The sequence below is a fragment of the Triticum aestivum genome, chromosome 7B, assembly GCF_018294505.1.
Source record: "Triticum aestivum cultivar Chinese Spring chromosome 7B, IWGSC CS RefSeq v2.1, whole genome shotgun sequence".
NCBI lineage: Eukaryota > Viridiplantae > Streptophyta > Magnoliopsida > Poales > Poaceae > Triticum > Triticum aestivum.
The window spans coordinates 126,621,860-126,638,703 of record NC_057813.1 but is presented as its reverse complement, the minus strand read 5'-3'; the positions used below and the strand labels follow the sequence as shown (position 1 = coordinate 126,638,703).

The window sequence follows — 16,844 nt, the reverse complement described above, 5'->3', positions numbered from 1 at the left end:
TTGTCTTGCTCTGCTTCTACTCTAAAGTTTTGAAAACCCAGTATTCTGCTCTGAGTGCTTTTGTTAGAACCACTTCCTAAGTATCATATTGCCAGGGTGGTTTTGCCACCGGTGACGCCGATAGTGGTATGGCTGTACACGTGATGAAACTCGAACTTAGTTTTAGCTACAAATCTGAACATTAGCTCTTTAGGCCTGTTTATCAACGGTACTATATTTGTCAGCACAATTTTGTTGTTACATTTTTAGAAAGGAACGATGGCTCCATATGTCTCAAAAAGTGAAGAAGGCCCCATTGACTAGAATTAAACACACATGACTTGGTCTTGGAAAAGGCTGCAGAGCGAAAGGGACTTTTTTCTGTCGAGAAGAAAAGTGGAAAGGAACATGGTCGTAGCACTCGACAAGACATTGTGTCTGCCATGGTACCCCTGTTGGACATCGTATGCTCAATATAATCTCTGTTTTGGTTTACATGAGATGATCTCAAACGCATCAAAAATCCCGCGGAGATGATACAGGCGGATCCTTCCAGAGAAATCGAAACATCACCAACAAGTCCCATTTCTATGGCCAAAACAAAAGTTCAGGAAAGTGTGCATCATCTACTTGCTCCTCGTCACCAGTACACAAAATCAGACCGCGCAAAACTGAAACCTACCTGCCTTGTCCATGGCATTCCAAGGTTTATGACGGTATAGCAATCATAGAAATCCAATAACATTGCTGACCAGCTCATAAAGCAAACTCCGTTTCGGCTCGTTTCAGGACACGTGAAACCATGGCGTAGAATTCAGGTTCCTCATCTTTTATCTGATCAAGCGTTGTGGATTCATGTGCATCCGCCTGCAGGGAAAGAAAAGGTGAAGCGTAAGAACACGATACTCCTTTTCCATCTTTGCCATATGCTTGCGCATTAATATTTGAATTCAAATGTCAGTTATCAAGTACACATGATTTACCTCGCTGAACTTGAGAAGTATTAAGTTTGACACACCAGCAGGCTTTGATTTGTCCCACCTATAACAAAATAAAGCACCAAAGCAAAACAAAAAAACATGAATTTGTTTCAAAACGGCAGTTTTATTAACACATTAATAATGGAAAGTTAAGTACTCCCTTTGTACCATAATATTTGTCTTTCTAGCAGCTTAATTTGAACTGCTAGAAGGACAAATATTATGGTACAGAGGGAGTATATAATAAGTCCATTTCCCATTCAGTAAGATTGCTATTGCAAATTGATATCGAAATGATGTTGAAGACCATAAGATGGAAGCTTAACACAGAATGAAGTTGGAATAACACTAAGTTAATGTTAGAAGTTAGCAGTTACAAGGTCATGAGCTCGACTGGGCATAATAGTTCGCGGGGTCAGCTTACAGTTCATCTCACTGTTCCACAAAACTACAAAAGTGTGTTTGTCATAGTCCACTTAAGTCATTAGCAAGTGGAATCTGCCTGTTACAGCATACCAAATTATGTTTTTACTGTACCATGTCACTATACATAAATACATAACTACCACGAAAACCATGATAATTGTCATGTAAAAGTAAAACCACACTATCAGTTACAGAGAAGCGTACCGAACAAGCATCAGTTCGTTGACAGATCTCCACATTTTCCAGCCAGTGTCCTTCATGTTTTGGTCTCTAGCACTTCGGCCACGCCACAATTCTTTCACAATGTACATCACCTCTTCAGCATCAACCTTTTAACAGATAAAAATAATTTGAAATTTTACAATGCGACAGCACAATCACATTTTCACAAGTGATGAGGACATTGCTACCATGGAAACAACCAATCAAGAAATGATGATAAAGCAAAGGCATATGATTAGGTGTTGTACAAGAAGTCCTCCCCACATCCTTAACTCAGATTCAGACAGAACAGACATACCTGACTTCAGACATACCTGACTTCATACGTCTATAACTTTCACATCCGGACTCTGTATTAGGTGAATCTTTTTTTGTTGTTGGAAAGCTTATCTCATGTACTTACCAACCCAATTGGACTCACATTCAAATTCGTTCCAAGCACGACGGTATCGCAGAAACAGTCCGATGCAACAGCAGGATCGGAGTCAAAACGTGTTGCCTCACCTCCACTTGGGCCCATGGGCCTTGTATGACCTGGGATACCCTTTGGCCAGCACCCCTTAGTCCATATAGGTAGATCAACCTCCCTAGTGTTTTGTTTCCTTAAAAGTAGTCATCGTTGCAACTTCGTGTACTTTCTTTGTGTCCAACGACCAGGCCAAGACCGCTATCAGAACCCCAACTTTATCATCTTTTTTAGATAATTGATCTTCATATATAGTTAGAATATTTAGATTGCTTTCTATTGTAGTTCTTTCTTGTTCTTCGATTGCTTGCAGGGATTAGACCTTCGTGGTCAGAGCGTCAGGCTAACCTTACTTCCAACATTTTCAGTAACCTCCAGGTGATTGGTTTAGTGATTGCTAATGCGCAAAGTCATCGCACGTTTGTAGTCAAAACGTCAACGGCGCTAGGGTTCCTTTGATGAAATCACACTATCAATTGGTCGGCCACTGCGTATACTATTTTCCATCCAGGTGTTCGCACAAGGTGTAGATGGATATGCAATGGGAGGGCCCGTGCGTATCGTATATAAATTGGATCGATGGACAGTTCATTTTGCCGTGTGGCTGGCTAAAGGAATTAACTCCGGCACGGTCCTTCACGTTTTCAAAAAGCTACTACTTCAGTTTATAAAGCTTGATGCTTCGTTTCATCGGCCATGATAATTAACAGCAGTCTGCCATGGTACTCCTACTCAGCGTGATCGACGTCGTTTCACATTTCTGGTCAGATCGTCAAAGTCGTACTTCATCAAAATCGACAGTGTGATTCCCATCAAAAGGTCATGAAAGACTTTGCCGAATAAATATCACACTAAGTAGGAGTACCATGGCAGACTGTTGTCAATTATCATGGCCGGTGAAACAAAGCATAAGCTTCATAAACTGAGATAGTGGCTTTTTGGAAACGCGAAGGACCGTGTCAGAGTTAATTTCTTGAGCCAACCACGGGGCGAAACAAAGCGTCCTTTGATCCAATTTATATCACGGGCCCTCCCATATCCATCTACACCTCGTGCGAACACCGGGACGGAGAATAGTATCCGATGTGGCCGACCAATCGACAGTTTGATAAAGATCTCGAACGGCATTGATGATCCGATTACAAATGTACGACGATGTTGCGCGTTAGCAATCACTAAATCATCTCCTGGAGGTTACTGAAGATGTTGAAAGTACGGTTAGCCTGACCACGAAGGTCTAAACCCTGCAAGCAATCGAAAAACTAGCAAGAACTATAATAATAAGCAATTTGAGTATTGCGAGTATATATGAAGATCAATTATTTCACAAAGATAATAAAGTTGGGGTTTGATTGCGGCCTTGGCCTCGTCGTTGGACACACACAAAGTACACTAAGTTGCAGCGATGATTACTTTTAACGAAACAAAACACTACGAGGTTGATCTATTTATATAGGACTAAGGGGTGGTGGTCAAGGGGGTGGAAGCATGTCCCAAGGTATCAAAAACCCTACTCTAGGTCGTACAAGGCCCATGGGCCTAAGTGGAGTTTCATGCAACACCTTTTGACTTGGATTTGACTCGGATTCTACTGCTGCATAGGACTTGTTTTGCGATAGCATCGCGCTCAGAACTAATTTGAAGGTGAATCATGTTAGAGTATATGTGGATTGCACTGGCCCTTTCCATCAGTTCGGACTTTTGGTTGCGTTGGCTAGTGCATGAAGCTTAACATGGTATCGGAGCTGAGGTCTTGAATTCAAGTCCTGGCTTTCGCAATTTATTTAAAAAATTGCTGATGCCCCCCTTTGTGTCCACGTGTAGGCCTCTTGAGTCATACGTGAGTTTCGCGCGCCGTCGCTCTCTTCCGGTTGCACGTGTTGACTTGTCTTCCCCGTCACACGTGAGAGGGGGTGTTAGAGTATATGTGGATTGCACTGGCCCTTTCCGTCAGTTCGGACTTTTGGTTGCGTTGGCTAGTGCATGAAGCTTAACAAATCCAATAGGGTTAGTTAGTACACGAGATAGATACAACAACAACAACAAAGCCTTTAGTCCCAAACAAGTTGGGGTAGGCTAGAGGTGAAACCCATAAGATCTCACTGATGGATAAGTCTGTGTACTGGGGTCCTTGTGGGGCTGCAGCACATGGTCCTTGTGGCAGTTAGGAGGATAAAGTCCTGGACCATCAAGGACTGGCTGTTAGGATAGAGTTCTGTTCTTGACCATCAAGGACTGTCAGTTAGCATCTTAGACTAGCATCTTAGACTGGCATCTTAGCAGCATCTTAGCATATGCCTTGGCTGGCTAGCAGCCTATAAATATGTATCCCCAACCCCTCAGGTTGGCATGGCATTGTGTGAGAAATAAACCAACGAAAATTGTCCCAACTCCACTAGTGTCATCCACAACTATCAATGCTCAGGCTGAAAGGTCTAACAAGTGGTATCAGAGCCTCGTTAACCTGCACCCTGAGCATTTCCTGTGAGCAGCCCAAGTCGGTAGCAGCAGCTGCTCCGTCTGCCTCTGGTTACCTTCCTCCCTCCGGACTGTCGAGCAGCAGCTCATCTTCATCAGCCTCCTCTTCACGCAACAGCCCCCCTGCAGCGAGCCATGTCTGCAGGTCGCTCTCAGCACACGGCTACCTCGAGCATGCGGCGCCGGCAAGAGGCCGAGCGCGCCGTGGCAGAGGAGCGTGAGCGAGCGGCTGTAGCAGCGGCTGCTGCGGCGGCAAGAGTGTCGAGGCTGGCTGCAGCGGAGCTGGCAGCAGCCAGAGCGGAGGTAGAAGCAGCCAGGGCGGAGGTAGAAGCAGCAGCAGCAGCAGAAGCAGCCCGTGAGGCTACGGCGGATGCCAAGGCACTCCGCGGCAGCCCCGGCAGCTCCAGCAGCTCCGCGCCTGCGGACGATGGCGCCGACGCAGATCGCGCCAAAGTGGCGCAGGAGCGGACGGCGCAGTGGGCAGCCGAGCACGCCCGCGCTCCAGGTGGAGGCGCGCACCGCGACGGCGGCTGCAACGACCAGGACCGCGGCCTCTACGAGGTCTGGACTGTGGTCAGGGATGTTGGTTCCAGTGTTGGGTGGCCTACCCTCACTAAAACCAACTACGTCGAGTGGGCCGGGATCATGAAGGTCAGGCTCCAGGTGCGGCGCATGTGAGAGGCAGTCCAGGACAGCAACGTCGACCACCTAGAGGATCGACGGGCGCTGGACGCCCTCATCGCCGCAGTCCCGCCCGAGATGCAGTTCTCGCTTTCCAACAAGCGGACTGCCAAGGAGGCTTGGGACGCCATCGCCGCAGCACGCATCGGCAGCGACCGTGCTCGCAAGTCCACCCTGCAGGCACTTCGTAAGGAGTGGGAGAACCTGGGCTTCAAGCCAGGTGAGGACGTTGATGACTTTGCTCTCCGTCTCAACACTCTGCTGCAGAAGATGGTGAAGTTTGGCGATGCCACCTACACCGAGGAGAGAGCTGTCGAGAAGCTTTTTCGGTGCATTCCCGAGAAGTACAAGCAGATGGCTCGCTCGATCGAGTCGTTGCTGGACCTCTCCACGATGACGATCGAGGAGGCGATAGGTCGACTCAAGGTCGTCGACACCGACGAGCCACAGCCCCCCTCGGGGCCCGTCACCACCGGCGGGAAGCTGCTCCTAACTCGGGAGCAGTGGGATCCCAGCCTTGGTGACAAGAAGAAGGGGGAGCCTTCCTCCTCGACGGGCGGCCGCAAGCGTGGCAAGCAGCGTAAGGCGCGAAGAGGCCCCCCGGGCAGGGCACAAGGACGTGCCGAAGGTGACGCCCGCGGAGGCGCCAAGGACGGCGCCGCTGGCAAGCCCAGGCCGGCACAAGACAACAGTTGCCACAACTGTGGCCGGTTTGGCCACTGGGCCAATGAGTGTCGGCAATCACGACAAGGCCAGGCTCACGTCGCACAAGCGAAGGAGGAGGAGACGGCTCTGTTCATGGCGCATGCAAGCATTGAGCTACCCTCGGCGACTCCAGTCGCAAAGGCTTTCATCCACCTCGATGAGCCAAAAGCACACGCTCTTCTCGGCGATGGCTCCGGGAAGGACAAGGCTACGGGGTGGTGCCTCGACACCGGCGCCACCCACCACATGACCGGTCGAAGGGAATTCTTCGCCGAGCTCGACTCCGATGCGCGAGGCTCCGTCAAGTTCGGGGATGCCTCCGCTGTGGAGATAAAGGGCGTCGGCTCCGTCATCTTCACCACCAAGATGGGAGAGCACCGGCTGCTCACCGGTGTCTACTACATCCCCGCGCTAAGGAATTCCATCATCAGCTTGGGACAGCTGGATGAGAACGGCTCACGCGTGCTGATTGAGCATGGGGTCCTACGCATCTGGGATCTCCAGCGTCGCCTTCTCGCCAAGGTGCCCAGAGGTGAAAATCGACTCTACGTCCTTGATGTGCAGGTGGCACAACCGGTCTGTCTCGCTGTCCGTCGAGACGACGAGGCGTGGCAGTGGCATGAGCGCTTTGGGCACCTTCACTTTGAGGCCCTGAAGCGTCTAAGTGCCAAGGAGATGGTGCGAGGCCTGCCATGCCTCGACCATGTGGAGCAGTTCTGCGACATCTGCGTACTGACAAAGCAGAGACGACTCCCCTTTCCCCAACAGGCGAGTTTTCGGGCTAAGGAGAAGCTGGAGCTCGTGCACGGAGACCTGTGCGGCCCGGTGACGCCAGCCACACCAGGAGGTCGACGCTACTTCCTGCTGCTCGTCGACGATCTCTCCCGCTACATGTGGGTGATGATCCTCGGCAGTAAGGGAGAAGCGGCGGACGCCATCAGGCGCGCGCAGGTTGGTGTGGAGGCGGAGAGCGGCCGCAAATTGCGCGTGTTGCGCACTGACAACGGCGGCGAGTTCACGGCGGCTGAATTCGCGTCGTACTGCGCCGATGAGGGCATCCAGCGCCACTACTCCGCGCCGTACAGCCCGCAGCAAAACGGCGTCGTCGAGCGGCGCAACCAGACGGTTGTGGGGATGGCTCGGGCTCTCCTCAAGCAGAGAGGGATGCCGGCTGTCTTCTGGGGAGAGGCGGTGCTAACGGCCGTCTACATCCTCAACCGCTCTCCTACTAAGGCACTCGACGGCAGAACTCCGTACGAGGCCTGGCATGGGCGGAAGCCGGCGGTCTCTCATTTGCGGGTCTTTGGCTGCCTTGCGTTCGCCAAGGAGCTCGGCCACATCGGCAAGCTCGACGACAGGAGCACTCCGGGAGTCTTCATCGGCTACGCGGAGGGCTCAAAGGCCTACCGCATCCTCGACCCAAAGACACAACGTGTGCGCACAGCGCGAGACGTCGTGTTCAACGAAGGGCGAGGGTGGCAATGGGACAAGGCGGTGGACGACGGCTCGACGCCGACGTATGGCGACTTCATTGTCGAGTACGCTCACTTCAAGGAAGCTGGGGGAGCAAGCAGCTCCTCTTCACCGGGCACGTCTACCCCGGCCCCCAAAACTACATCGACTCCGGCGCCTGCTACACCGACGACACCACAACCGGCGACGCCGCATACTCCAGCCCCGGCGGCCGCCACTCCGGGCTCGTCTTCATCAGCACCAGCTCACGCAGAGCACAACCCGATGAAGTTCGCTTCCCCGCTCACTCACGACGAGGAGCGGGTCGACGCATGGTATGGAGGCGAACCGCTGCGGTACCGTACGATGGATAATGTGCTCGGCGACCAGCCGGTGCCAGGACTGGTGCCACGTGACCTGGAGGCGCAGCTACAGCTCGTGTGTGAAGACGGCGAACCACGGTCCTTTGCAGAGGCCGAGAGAGACGCGGCATGGCGCGCCGCGATGAAGTTGGAGATGGATGCGGTCGAGCAAAACCGCACCTGGGAGCTTGCTGATCTCCCTCGAGGTCACCGCGCAATCACCCTTAAGTGGGTGTTCAAGCTGAAGAGGGATGGAGCCGGCGCCATCATCAAGCACAAGGCTCGTTTGGTGGCCCGAGGCTTCTTGCAGCAGGAAGGAGTCGACTTCGACGACGCTTTCGCTCCCGTGGCACGGATGGAGTCCGTGCGACTTCTCCTTGCGCTGGCTGCCCAGGAGGGCTGGCGTGTTCACCACATGGACGTTAAGTCGGCATTCCTCAACGGCGACTTGAAGGAGGAAGTCTACGTGCATCAGCCACCGGGGTTTACGATTCCCGGCCAGGAGGGCAAGGTGCTCCGCCTGCGCAAGGCTCTCTATGGCCTGCGGCAGGCACCCAGGGCGTGGAACGCCAAGCTGGACTCCACGCTGAAGAAGATGGGTTTCGAGCAGAGCCCGCATGAGGCTGCCGTCTACCGACGGGGGAGTGGAGGAAATGCCCTGCTGGTGGGCGTCTACGTTGACGACCTGGTGATCACCGGCACCAAAGATGCAGAGGTGGCGGCGTTCAAGGAAGACATGAAGGCCACGTTCCAGATGAGTGACCTGGGGCTCCTCTCCTTCTATCTAGGGATTGAGGTGCACCAGGACCACTCCGGGATCGCGCTTCGACAGTTCGCCTACGCCAAGCGCATCGTTGAGCTAGCTGGGCTCACCGACTGCCATCCAGCTCTCACTCCGATGGAGGAGAGGCTGAAACTAAGTCGCGACAGCACGACGGAGGAAGTGGATGCTACGCAGTACCGACGCCTTGTGGGGAGCCTTCGCTACCTCACTCACACACGGCCGGACTTGGCATTCTCCGTCGGCTATGTCAGTCGGTTCATGGAGCGACCAACGTCGGAACACCAGCAGGCAGTGAAGAGGATCGTCCGCTACATAGCAGGGACCCTCGACCACGGCCTCCATTACCCTAGGTGCCCTGGGGCGGCACACTTCGTCGGGTACAGCGACAGCGACCACGCCGGCGACATCGACACCAGCAAGAGCACGAGCGGGATCCTCCTCTTCCTCGGCAAGTGTCTCGTGAGCTGGCAATCAGTCAAGCAGCAGGTGGTGGCCCTGTCCAGCTGTGAGGCTGAGTACATAGCGGCCTCCACCGCCTGTACTCAGGCGCTCTGGCTTGCTCGACTGCTTGGTGATCTCGTTCAAGACACCAGAACGGTGCAGCTCCTGGTGGACAGCAAGTCCGCCCTGGCCCTGGCAAAGAACCCCGTGTTCCACGAACGGAGCAAGCACGTCCGACTGAGGTATCACTTCATCCGCAGCTGTGTGGAAGAAGGGAGCATCAAGGCGAGCTACATCAACACCAAGGATCAGCTCGCAGACCTGCTCACCAAGCCCCTTGGGAGGGTCAAGTTCCTCGAACTTTGCTCCAGGATTGGGATGATTCAACTCTCCCACAAGACGACGTACAAGACTTAGGGGGAGAATGATGGATAAATCTGTGTACTGGGGTCCTTGTGGGGCTGCAGCACATGGTCCTTGTGGCAGTTAGGAGGATAAAGTCCTGGACCATCAAGGACTGGCTGTTAGGATAGAGTTCTGTTCTTGACCATCAAGGACTGTCAGTTAGCATCTTAGACTAGCATCTTAGACTAGCATCTTAGACTGGCATCTTAGCAGCATCTTAGCATATGCCTTGGCTGGCTAGCAGCCTATAAATATGTATCCCCAACCCCTCAGGTTGGCATGGCATTGTGTGAGAAATAAACCAACGAAAATTGTCCCAACTCCACTAGTGTCATCCACAACTATCAATGCTCAGGCTGAAAGGTCTAACACTCGCAACCAACTCATGGCTCTGGCACATGGATAGCAAGCTTCCACGCACCTCTGTCCATAGCTAGCTCTTTGTCGATACTCCAATCCTTCAGGTCTCTCTTAGTACACGAGATAGATTTCAAACAAAAAAAGATTCATCCAGTTTGGAGTCCGGATGCGAAAGTTATAGACGTCTGCACAGTCAGAATCTACGTCCAGGACGTGGGGGACTTTGTTCTAACTTTTCTTGGGCCAAAAGTGACGTGAGAGGACTTCACAAGAAATGTACTACCTCCATTGCAAACCATAAGGCGTAGTTTGAGTAAGCACAAGGATTAATAAGCTTATGGAACAAAGAGAGAGAGAAGAGAACTGCGCTGCCCCTACTCAAGTACATAGGACATAGAGAAGAGAGATAATACATAATTATCAGGGTACTACTTATATGCAGAAGAAAATGTTGTAAATAAGGGCAAACACACAAAAAACATCAATAAATGTCCGTGCACACATAATAATATGAAACTGGATGAAAAAAAATAGACCTCACAAACTGAAAAGGAGGGAGGTATAATACCAAAACTTGCTCAGCTGACCCATATATCAGCTCCTCGTGCTCAAGAAGACGATGGTGAAGAATGCGGTAATGATCCAAATCCAGGTTAACAATTGGTTCAGTTTGAAAATCTAACTGGGCAAGCTGAGTAACCACATAAGAGGCCATAACTTGACCAAATATTGCAGGGATAGTTCCCAGTACTGGGATAATGCGAACCCTGAATCCTGGCACAATCTGCATGAGTATGCATGCCATGTTATCAGTATTATCTGCACTGTTAATATATAGGCGACTAGATGATTTACAGAAATTTAATCAAATAATTGTCATGCATACTAAGAAAATAAACACTACTGGTCAGTGAGGTAGCACCCCGGTGGCTGGTGCACAGATAAAAGGAGCTGACCTGGTAATCTGATGGAGTTTCCTCTTCTTTCGAACCTTGAAAGGGAAGTAGCTTTGCCTTGGGCTTCTCCATTGAAAAAACTACTGGTATTCCACCTTCAATTCCATGATCCTTCTTCAGCCGATACCGTACCTACAGAAAAGAAAATTGGAGCACCTTATTTACAATTACAGCACATCGAAAGTGGATAACTTAGCAGCTTCAAAAGGGTCTGAATAATTATTTTGGTCTTTAGAACAAGTTGTCAACATTTACCGCCCGAGAAAGGGGATCATTGCTTGATTCTCTCAAATCCGCAACACGGATTCGGGTCGGGTCTGCTCGAGCTCCAGCCCCCATTGCAGACAGTACCCTTAACCCTCTGCGTACGCAAGCCGCAAGAAGAGACACCTAAAGATCAATATTATCAACATCTCATGATGATGCACAAAGCATAATATCAAATTAGTTAACTAGATGAAAACTGGGCCAAGTAACATTTTGCTCAAGAAACTGGGTTTAAAGTGCCGAATAGGGTAACTTTGAGTTGATTAATCATTAGAATGCAGCGAGATCAGGAACATCCACCTTTGTGACCAATTTGTTTCCAGAATTAGTTAAGTAATTTGTGATTATGCTACTAGATCATCCCTTCATGAAACTGAAGGCAGTGTTGCGTGGAGGACTCACAATTATTTACTCATGAAACTAAATACAGGAACACACACGGTAGGATTTAGAGCATAACAACATGAAAAATATAACATACACCTGAATACTGAAGAAAAACACAAAATGTGTGTAAGGCTAAAGCCAACCATCTAACAAAAAAATCAGCATCAGGTTTGGCATCCGAATTATTTAAGAAATACTTGTTTACCTTAGTATCAATGTTATCTATGCAATCAAGAACAAAATCTGGCTGTCCAGAAAGAATTTCGTCCTCAGCTGATGAATCATACAACTGCACTCTTGCTTCTATTTGGCACTCTGGATATATCAATGAGAAATGCTTCTTGAGGCAATATGCTTTTGGGGTCCCAACGTCCTCTCTGGTTGCCACAGCATGCCGATTTAGTGATGACAGTGAGACCTTTCAACATATCATGAGTTGCATGTTAATGTCCATCTGTTTTGGATGTAGGATATTATTTACAGAAACATAATGTAAGAATGCCCATTTCATACTACCACAAAAGCCTGATCAGCACTCAGTATAAAGGGCAACCTGGTGCATGTAGCTCCCGCTTGCGCAGGGTCCAGGGAAGGGTCCGACCACTTTGGGTCTATAGTACGCAGCCTTTCCCTACATTTCTGTAAGAGGCTGTTTCCAGGACTTGAACCCATGACCTCATGGTCACAAGGCAGAAGCTTTACCACTGCGCCAAGGCTCCCCTTCCTGATCAGCACTCAGTATGCTTCATAGAAATAAGTTATCATGTATCCTGATTTTATATGAAACTGATGTGCATCTACTATATGGCATGATGATTCTCTGTGCTTCAAATGGAAATTTCGAAAGCTCTGAATATAAATGTATTAACAAAGAAGTAAAACGACTCCAGGTTGACATCTGAGAACATATACCTGATCAAAATCTACTAGGAGCAACCTGCCAACCCCAGATCTGAGGAGCATGGAAGCAGCATGACTGCCAACTCCTCCAAGACCAATGACTACAACAAAAGATTCAGTAACTTTCTTCTGAGATTCGACTCCAAAAAATTGTATATTCCTATATAAGAAGTAAACAGGTGTTGATAACCACAATCAAAACATGAACACATTGAGCGTTTCAAAATGTTTGGGTATTAAAGTAGTCTGAAGATTAAGAAAGGTGGATCATAGATAGAGCATATCTATAATGTACAAGGAATGGTAAGTTACAGACTATGTGCTGTGAGAATACATATCACTTTCTGCTCTGCTCACATGAATTTAGAAAGGTACAAGGTCGAATATATTGGCAGCAGGAGAAATAGCTCTTTCAGGGTTATATACTCATTATTAGCTAATAGCTCTAGAAACAAATTCACCAACTGTGCAATATATCAAGTAAGAATCTGAACCTTGTAAGCTGCTCAGCGACAACTTCATCAGAGAGAAGATCCGAGCTATCATGCAGACGTGCTCCCGGTGCAGTTTTGCCTGCTCCCAACAAACGCTCTTAAGACAAGAGTACTAAGTACTTGATAGAACAAGTTCAAAGTTCAATACCGGCATTTCAGCAAACAAGTAATTGTTCAGCACCCAATCACCACACAGCAACATAATTGTTAATTTGTTCCTATGAGACGCCCTAAGAATATACTTGGTGCATCACTGGAGAGCTACATGGACGCCTTAAATTCTCAGCAGTCTCTACAATTACTAGTCTACTAAACGTTATTCAACCGGAAAAGCATTAACCAGAGGTTACCAGCGTGCGGACCACCAGCACCGCCATTGGATTCCAGCAGCTTGCGCACGTATCCCTCTCTCCGCTTCGCCCTGCCACTCAGCAACAGGAACAACAATGAAGCGACTGTTCGGCGAACGCTCCCCCGCAGCTCGCGGGGCCAGTTTCGGGGTGGGGGTCGCGAGGAGGGGGGTTCGGTCGGTTACCTGGAGAGGAAGCTGAAGACGGCCGCGGTGGAGAGCGCGCCGAATGCGGCGCCGACGCCCGCGACGGCGGCGAGGAGGAGCAGCTGCCTCGCCCTCTCCTCCATGTCTCCGGCGCAGCCGCCTAGAACCCTAACCCCTGCTCGGACGATCGATCAGAAGGAAGAGGAAAGGCTTGGAGGCGATCGACCCGGCGCGGCCCGATACTACTTTTTTTTTAGCATCTCCTTCCGGCCCGGCCCGCTCAGTTAATGGGCTTGTTTCAAGAAAGCATCTTTTCCCTGGGCTCGCCTCGCCTCACGCCGTGACCCGCGCTCCCCCCTCCGGCGCCAGAGCTCTGGCTTATTACCACCACAGCATAATTCGCCAACGCAGCGCCGCCCGAGACTGATCAAATGGCGTTCCCCTGCTTGCCCTCCGTGCGGCCACCGCCGCGCGCCGTCCGAGCCCGAGCTGAGCGTCCCCGCGGCCGGCGGCCCGCGCTGACGGTCGTGGCCGCCGGAACCCGAACCAGCGGCGCCGAGGCCCGGGGGTCGCTGGTGCTGGCGCTCGTCTCGCAGGCCCTCGCCGCCTCGCAGCGCCGCGCCGTCGACCTCGTCACCGAGGCCGCCAAGTACGCCCTCCCTTCCGGCCGCTTCGAGCCACGGAACCTCGAGGAGGCCCTCATGTCCGGTCAGTGCTCGCCGAAATTCCCTACCCGAGGAACGCTCCATTTTGCCCAAAAAACTCTGGGGGTTTGGGACTTGCTTACTGAAATCCCCCCTTCGCAGTTCCCGACCTGGAGACCGTCCCGTTCCGCATCCTGAAGCGTGAGGAGGACTACGAGATCAGACAAGTGGAGGTGATGCTTTGTTGTTATGAACCAAAGTGTTCTTCTATAGTAGCTAGGAACATGCATCGAGGAAGTGCAGTCAGTCTTGATACTTGATGAGTAACGCCCTCTTCTGCTGTCAATTCTCATCAGTCGTACTATGTCGCTGAGACGACGATGCCTGGAAGAACTGGGTTTGATTTCAGCGGGTCGTCTCAGTCGTTCAACGTGCTGGCGTCTTACTTATTCGGTAAGGTAATTCATATCTTTGCTCCCTATGATGTGCTGTGAAAGGAATTCATTTGATTAAATGCTTCAACTGAAGGGAAATTTATGATGGTGTATGCTTCCTTTCAGAACACGAGCTCCGAGCAAATGGAAATGACAACCCCTGTTTTTACTCGGAAGGAGGAAGTTCGCGGTGAAACGATGGACATGACCACCCCAGTTATAACAAAGAAGGCATGTTCTATATGACGTTCTCATGAGCCCATTCTTCAGAGTTTGCCTTGTCTCTATTTGCTTGATGAGCATTGAATGTGCTTACGAGTTAGCACATTACTAAAAACTCCCGCGTTGAATTTTAATTCATATGTTGTCACTTGCAGTCAGCTGATGGAAACAAGTGGAAGATGTCTTTTGTGATGCCATCAAAATATGGTCCAGACTTGCCTCAGGCAAAAGACCCGTCTGTGACTATCAAGGAGGTGCCCAGCAAAATTGTAGCAGTTGCGGCCTTTCCAGGTCCATGTGTTAACCTCTTTACTCCATTCCAACTTGCATTTTTATTTCGAGTATGAAGGATGTATTCTATTTCTTTGACTTTTGTTGAGCAACAATCCACTCCCTCCATCCGGAATTACTTGTCTTAGTGCCTGTTTGGCAACCCACCAACTTCCGAAAATCCAAGGATCTGCGGAGCGAGGAAACAGCTGCTCCCTGATTTTCAACTACAGCTCCGGCTGCTCCGGAGCGGAGTTGCGGAGTCAGAGTGATCCCGAACAGAGCCTTAGATTTGTCTAAATACGAATGTATCTAGACTCTTTTTAGTGTTAGATACATCCGTATCTAGACAAATCTAAGACAAGTAATTTGGGACGGAGGTAATATTTAAATGTTGAAGCAAGTTGGTGGCTATTGGCACAATCTTTCTCCCATGTGTGTCCATTAAAATTTTACGTCCTGTCCTCATTTTCTTTGCTGGAAAAATCTGTAAAAAAAGCAGATGAAATATTCCCTCAGTGCCCTGCATTAGCATTAACCGTACTAGGTAATGCATCGGAAATAATTAAGAAGGATCTGAATTGTAGCTGCTTCCTGAATCCTGGATTCTGAATCCGTAGCAAATATTAGCACTGACATGATACCTAATTTAGTAATTTGGGAGTACTTCCATGATATCACATAAGAAACCTCCAAATTGTGTGAAGTTGTCAGTTCTGAAGAAGGTCCACCTACTTTACCCTTCCATCTTAGCAGAGCATAGTATAAAGTTACACACAAATTCTGTATCTTTAGTCCATCTTTTAAGTTATATCAGTGCTCTGTAAAGAAATAAGATCATTTAGAACACTGGAGTTATATTTCTTTACAGAGGGAGTAGTATTCTAATGGTATTACCAACCTAAAAAATTAATACCCTCTCATTCTACTAATTTATGTAAGATATTCAAACTCTCAAACGTTTTGGAAATAATTATGTTTTCAAGGAAAGTTGTAGCAATGACCTATCTTCATTCCTTTTGTATTTTGTATTGGTATGCCTAGTTTTGAACCCCTATCTATTACTCCCTCTGTCCCCTAATATAAGAGTGTTTTTGACACTATGTAGTGTCAAAAACGCTCTTATATTATGGGACGGAGGGAGTATATTGCAATGTTTATGCACCACACTAACAGTGGTTTTTAAATTTCTGATGTTGAAACAGGTTTGGTTACAGATGATGACATAAGCCAGAGGGAATCCAGATTGCAGAAAGCTCTCCAGAAAGATACACAGTATCGGGTAAAAGAGGATTCAGTGGTGGAAATTGCACAGGTAGAGCTTGTTTCAGTGTCCTAGATAACAAGGATTGGTTCATACTTTGATGTATAGATTAACAAACTGGTTTTGTTGAATTTGCAGTATAATCCCCCTTTCACACTTCCGTTCGCAAGGCGCAATGAAGTAGCACTAGAGGTTGAGGGGGTTGATAGTGCCTCCTGATGTCCAAGATTAACAAATTAGTTTTTAGTTTCAGGTTGTATGCAGATGTACCTCTAGCCTACCCCAACTTGTTTGGGACTAAAGGCTTTGTTGTTGTTGTTGTTTGTTGTTTGTTGTATGCAGATGTACATTGTCCCTAACATTCTCGCTAGTGCAGTATGTATAGTATATGTACATATCTCATTTATCACATACTACAATGGTAAAGAGTAAAATCTTGGTTAAACTTTGGTCTCTTAATTTGTGGTATGAATCTATGATACTCCCTCCGTCCCACAATATAAGAGCTTGTATTGTGGGACAGAGGGAGTAACAATATGTAGAGGACTGATTTCTGTGTCAAAGCTCATCAAGGCATTTTCGCTAAGGTATATTTTAATCTATACCGAGCTTTCTACAGTTGACACTGGTCCAGCAAAGTTTTCAGTTCCCCTGTTCTTTATACGCTTTTGTTTTTGACATTGATGGGTCACCTTTTCCACTCACTGAAACAGTAGTTATTGTGGGCATGTTAACAGTATCACTTTGTGACTTATGACCCATGCATCTA

The 16,844-nt window shown here is 49.0% G+C and overlaps 2 protein-coding genes across 5 annotated transcripts; one reads left to right on the top strand and one right to left on the bottom strand.

The window, feature by feature from the left end:
- Nucleotides 1–411: 411 nt before the first annotated feature.
- LOC123155514 (tRNA threonylcarbamoyladenosine dehydratase) lies at nucleotides 412–13,452 on the bottom strand. 4 transcript variants are annotated; one of them, XR_006477475.1, is made up of 12 exons: nucleotides 13,281–13,452; nucleotides 13,096–13,166; nucleotides 12,746–12,824; nucleotides 12,264–12,411; nucleotides 11,557–11,769; nucleotides 10,953–11,087; nucleotides 10,698–10,829; nucleotides 10,310–10,525; nucleotides 1,590–1,714; nucleotides 963–1,020; nucleotides 662–846; nucleotides 412–567 (listed from the first exon to the last, which is right to left on the bottom strand). XR_006477475.1 is itself a non-coding variant. In XM_044573674.1 (11 exons), the coding sequence occupies exons 1-11, from the start codon at nucleotides 13,382–13,384 to the stop codon at nucleotides 736–738; spliced, it is 1,392 nt and encodes a 463-aa protein (XP_044429609.1). In that variant the 5' UTR covers nucleotides 13,385–13,452; the 3' UTR covers nucleotides 412–735. The 4 variants fall into 4 exon arrangements, 3 of the variants coding, with proteins under 3 accessions (XP_044429609.1, XP_044429611.1, XP_044429610.1); XM_044573674.1 differs by having other exon boundaries at nucleotides 412–846; XM_044573676.1 differs by having other exon boundaries at nucleotides 412–846; nucleotides 12,264–12,352; nucleotides 13,281–13,445.
- Nucleotides 13,453–13,600: 148 nt separating this feature from the next.
- LOC123162548 (heme-binding-like protein At3g10130, chloroplastic) lies at nucleotides 13,601–16,517 on the top strand. Its single transcript, XM_044580329.1, has 7 exons — nucleotides 13,601–13,949; nucleotides 14,048–14,118; nucleotides 14,242–14,343; nucleotides 14,446–14,550; nucleotides 14,697–14,832; nucleotides 16,017–16,126; nucleotides 16,214–16,517. The coding sequence occupies exons 1-7, from the start codon at nucleotides 13,673–13,675 to the stop codon at nucleotides 16,292–16,294; spliced, it is 882 nt and encodes a 293-aa protein (XP_044436264.1). The 5' UTR covers nucleotides 13,601–13,672; the 3' UTR covers nucleotides 16,295–16,517.
- The last annotated feature ends 327 nt before the right edge of the window (nucleotides 16,518–16,844 follow it).

Coding starts and splice junctions, on each gene's coding strand:
- LOC123155514 (XM_044573674.1), bottom strand. CDS start 13,384: ATGGAGGAGAGGGCGAGGCAGCTGCTCCTCCTCGCCGCCGTCGCGGGC. Junction 12,412..12,745: donor GTCGCTGAGCAGCTTACAAG/GTTCAGATTCTT, acceptor CTTCTTATATAG/GAATATACAATTTTTTGGAG. Junction 847..962: donor TACTTCTCAAGTTCAGCGAG/GTAAATCATGTG, acceptor CTTTCCCTGCAG/GCGGATGCACATGAATCCAC.
- LOC123162548 (XM_044580329.1), top strand. CDS start 13,673: ATGGCGTTCCCCTGCTTGCCCTCCGTGCGGCCACCGCCGCGCGCCGTC. Junction 13,950..14,047: donor CGAGGAGGCCCTCATGTCCG/GTCAGTGCTCGC, acceptor CCCCCTTCGCAG/TTCCCGACCTGGAGACCGTC. Junction 14,119..14,241: donor ACGAGATCAGACAAGTGGAG/GTGATGCTTTGT, acceptor AATTCTCATCAG/TCGTACTATGTCGCTGAGAC.